General features: G+C 43.5%; 2 protein-coding genes across 2 annotated transcripts; one reads left to right on the top strand and one right to left on the bottom strand.

The window, feature by feature from the left end:
* Positions 1-2,476: 2,476 nt before the first annotated feature.
* PHALS_09745 (uncharacterized protein) lies at positions 2,477-2,854 on the bottom strand (the record flags this gene model as incomplete). The annotated part of the gene is made up of 3 exons (XM_024725056.1): positions 2,477-2,533; positions 2,621-2,693; positions 2,769-2,854. 3 exons carry the CDS (start codon positions 2,852-2,854, stop codon positions 2,477-2,479), a joined length of 216 nt encoding a protein of 71 aa, XP_024575871.1.
* Positions 2,855-3,817: 963 nt separating this feature from the next.
* On the top strand, positions 3,818-4,218 carry PHALS_09746 (uncharacterized protein; the record flags this gene model as incomplete). Its single annotated transcript, XM_024725057.1, has 2 exons — positions 3,818-3,944; positions 4,010-4,218. 2 exons carry the CDS (start codon positions 3,818-3,820, stop codon positions 4,216-4,218), a joined length of 336 nt encoding a protein of 111 aa, XP_024575872.1.
* Between the last annotated feature and the right edge of the window lie 471 nt (positions 4,219-4,689).

Raw genomic sequence — 4,689 nt, forward strand, 5'->3', positions numbered from 1 at the left:
GAATAGGCTAGCGCTACGCGCTGTTGCTCGGACTGGAGCATGGCGGATGTGATGGCCATCTCGACCTCTCTTACCCAGAGCAGGAGATTCTCTCCATCTTTCCTCTCGAAGACCTTAACGCTCACCATGAGCGGCTTAGGCCAGGGAAATCGTCCGTCACCGACGGTGGCGTCATAGACGCAAATGATGAGGACATCATCTGCTGCAGGTGCTCTAGCAGCGCGTTTTCGTAATTTGAAAACGCCTCTAGATGCGCACCGATTGCCTCGGGGCCTTGGTCCGCAAGGTGTTGCACGCCCTCAGGGCCTAGCAAGGACATCAACTTGTTAAGCCCGTCCTGCATGCCCTGGGGCAAAGTGAACACGGTGCGTTACAGTGCATCCTTCAATGGGAGTGATGTCTGCGCTTATTTGTGGCTGTATTTAGCCTTTTATATGCATGTACAATTCACCACTTGTCCTTAATCTACCGGACACAGAAAGTCGACGCCTAGTGTGAAAAGTTATCTTCTCGCACTAGAAGCCTACTTAGCGAGGGTTAAAGCTTTAATGACGTCAAACAGATTTCTTGGTACAGGTCATCGCCGTATATCCAATATCAGGTTTAAAGAAACAAGTCAATTTTATGACGTACTTTCATACCCAAGATAACACGTGTGTTGGATCAGATTTCACCATGTCGTGATATGCAACAAAGGATGTAATGGGTACATATAGTTCGCAAGCGGTCAGCTAACCCACTCATCACACTCAGTGCTCAGCTACTGTTTTAGATGAAAAAATATCTGATGTGGACGACAGGGTTTGTTTCTCATCAAGTATCAACCATACCATTTCATCAACTCGCAATCCTTCGAGCTACTCAGCAGTAATATGACAACGTGACACAGAATGCGATATTCTCGGGTTGTGGCCCTTCTAGTCAAAAGTTGTAGTTTCCTTAACACTAACGACTCTTGCCCGCGCCAGCCGCTTTCTGCTTCTTGGGCGATGTGAGTTTATGACTCGCTGAAGCTTTTCCAGGAGAGAATTGCGAAGCACCTATTTTTTCAATTTGTTGTCAATAGCTTGCTTATGACGTTGTTGTTCCCTTATACACACTCCATGACTATGTCTCAATTGCACAAAAGTGTAATGGTGTATGTACATAGTAGTACATTGCATACTTCCTGACAGAAAAAAATAGAGCGATGATGCTTTGTAAGTAACGTATGCGAGGATTATGACACTGCTTGACAGCCAGAACACTAATTTCAGCTTCAGCTTAGCCGAAGTACGTCGCGTCTGGCGCGATCATAGAATCTTCTTCCCCTGCACACCACCCATCTTTCCGGATCTGAAGTTGCGTTTCACATCAGAGGCTGCACACATCTTCTCCAATTAGCATAAGAACATCTCAGCTCTCGAAACCAATCGCTCCCAGAAGGATACTTTTCGTGTATATGGTAGCAAGTTCGGATTGCGTGATGGATCACCTGACATTTTGGCTATGAGAGTCAACAACCTTTGAAAAAACTTCACCCATTTTCTCGTACTTTTGAACTTGGACCGCAAGCATCAGGTCGTCTACGTCGATAATGACAATGATGCACTGATCTTTCGAGAGATGAACATTGAAGCTCGTACCGTGTTATTGTTTGGGTGTGTGGCACCGTGTTCTTGTTTGGGTGTGTGGTCACATTATGCACATCTCGTGTGACACTCCCCCCTGTTATTAGGGTTCGTGTAACCCCGTTACACAAAGCATCCCAGACAACAATTTGATCATTGGCGAAGGTGATCGAAATGGTGCAAATCCCGTGAGTGTCAAAACGCTTTTGCGTGAAACGAATTGTGCCAATACATATGATTGAGACTCGCGATATTGACATTCTTGATTTTCTTATGTGCTACGGCTTGCCGCAGATCAGGAAGTTTCGCGGATATTTGCACACTCAACCAGATGCATGTTTTGCTGCGGCATCATTTTGGTGCATCTTGCGCAAAGTAAAATGTCCAACGTGTATAAGCCGCTAAATCAATTTACTAAAAAAAGTTGACAATATTGTGATTCCGGGCGCTATTCGTACGTCAATACACTTACTTCGCTGCGTCATTGGCATGGCAAATACCTACGACGGGGATAATCTTCTCACTCCGATACTGCACTTTTGCGCGCGCAGTCTCCTAGCATAGATATCGTTAGCGCGACGCGCTATTGCTTTGTCCGAAAAATGGCCAAAGTTATGGTAATCTTAATTGCTATAGAGAAAGAGTCCATCTCAAACGGGGTGGACGCCTAAAGTAAGAAGTCTCACTGTTGAAGCTAGCTCTGCTTTCACCCGACGCCTATGAGACAGGAGACAGCATGACCTTCATAACAGAATATCACATGATGAACTTGTATGCGCACGTGCAAAACATTTTTGTGGATACAAATCCCGACTCATGCATCAATATTTTGGCTAGTCATCCATTTTTGGCAAAACGCTCACAGTCTAGTAGCCTGAATTTTTCTTTGCAAGAATTTCGTTAAGTAAAATCGGTATTGTGATCTATGCGATTTGGTTGCGCAAGATGCGTCAACTCGTTGCTGTTAACGATATTGAACAGGTTAGGGTAGAGCAAGACTGTTGTGTTACCGTTGACCACGTTTGAACAACGATTGATACTATACAATGCATCACAAGCAAGCTTTGCTCAAGATGCTCGGCACTAAATAGAGCAATAATATCCACAATCAGATGTTCGATTAATTTAGGGAATCGTGGAGGTTAAACATAGAAGCACGTTCGTGGGACGAGCGCAAAGCGAAACCAAAATGCCTCCCGCATTGAAACTGCGTCAAACATGGCAGCACATTCCTCTACAGTCATTTTAATATTTTTTGATGAGGATCGGCTCAACTTCTGTCTACTTGACACCATGATCGGCTCAACCTCTGTCTACTTGACACCATGACATGGTGGATCCGATCATGAAGGAGGAGAAGTTGTGAATATGTTTCGACTTGTTTACATAATCCTGTCACCACTTCATAGCAGTATTCGAAATTTTATTTGACAAAATTTGAGCGTCATGCAGTTAGCGCGCGGCATGATGGCAGAGAGCCGGGATGTGCAAAAGCAGTGCGCAGGTATCGGAGGTGAATGGACCACACATAGAAAATGACTGTGAAATATTAAAAGCTTTTAAAATAACTAAACATTCATTGTCGGATTTCTACTTTGCGACTCGCTGTACTAATTTACTAGCGGTTCTAGCATAAAAAATGAAGTCTCACTCACTATATTTCAAAACAATACAATCACATGTTGTGCTTTACGAGGGCTTATGAAAGCCCTAATACGACCACGCTTTCAAACGCCATTCGAGATAAAGCGTTTGATTGATAGAAAAGTATCGTATCAGCCAACCGTCTAACTGAGATACTATGCGATCTAAAGCACCAATTCGAGATTGAAGGTCGTGAAGCACCTTAAGCCAATCGCTCTGATTGCGCTGCGCAGAGAGTGCATCCGAAAAAATTCCATATCAGTATCTGTCCCACGATAAGACGCTCGAAGGGAGGCAACGTGGCGCCATGACTGATTGAGCTCATACGATTATTTCGTGGCATGATATCAAGATTTCACTCACAAGAGCGTGCCACAAAAGGATTAAGCTGTACTAGCTCAGCTTTATAAGCAAGAGATGGTGCATTTTCATGTGGATAAAAGAGTGAAACAGCGGGTGCGCCAAAGCGGAAACATTATCTGGCATAGTAAAAAAGATACCGGCTAATCAGAAACTAGTAAAGTTATAATTCATTCTTTGGCAACAATGCCCTAAATTTGTTTATGATTTGTGGCCTGTATGTATTTAGCTCCGGGGGGAAAGACAGGATTCCGCAGCGCAGCGCAACGCGCCTTTCAAAAGTGAGCGCATTACCAGCAGGCGTACAGCGAACGGGACATACCACTCAGAGTACGCATTGCAATGAGAGGATATCGATAAGCCGTTGATAACATCCGTCAAGTCGGCGAAGGTAGCGCTTGTTGTGCTTAAGGAGTCTACTTACAAGGGTTTGTCAGTTGCTGCTGTGAAGAGCAGATGGATTAAAAATGTCAATAAGCTTTTACTTTATAGAGAGGTCAAGAAGAGATATACATGGATCAGACAGACATATTCGAAACTGATAGCAGCACGCTGTGAATCGCCCATTAAAAAGGCACGTCACGGAATTAAAACAGCAGCCTGAGAATTAAAGATCAAATTTGATTGGCACAGACAAAGTTAGGGATCCATGCCTCTAGCTGTTCTATATTCATCTCTCGAAAGATCAGTGAGTCGTTGGCACAGATAGAGCTTTGGATCCATGCCTTCTTTTGCTGACCCAAACTTCTATGTTCATCTTGAAAGATCTGTACATCATTGGTATTGACAAAGCTAGCAATTTATGCCTTCTTTTGCTGAATAAAGCGGTAGCCAGTAATTATGCATGTATTTAGATTTTCTAGAAATTTAGTATATTTAGGAAAATCTAAACTTTTAACACAAGGATAAAAATATAAATAAAATCAGTTTCGATTTTGAACAGAAGTGTTTGTTGCCTTGGTTAAGGCTTTTAAATACCTTTGGAGGCAGCGGATTGCTATCCCTCGCTGCACTAGCACTTGGTTCTTGTAAAGAACGAAAGGTCGGTGACCTAAAGACGCTTCCTCAAGCGCAA

This window comes from Plasmopara halstedii (assembly GCF_900000015.1).
Source record: "Plasmopara halstedii genome assembly, contig: Scaffold_430, whole genome shotgun sequence".
Classification (NCBI taxonomy): domain Eukaryota; phylum Oomycota; class Peronosporomycetes; order Peronosporales; family Peronosporaceae; genus Plasmopara; species Plasmopara halstedii.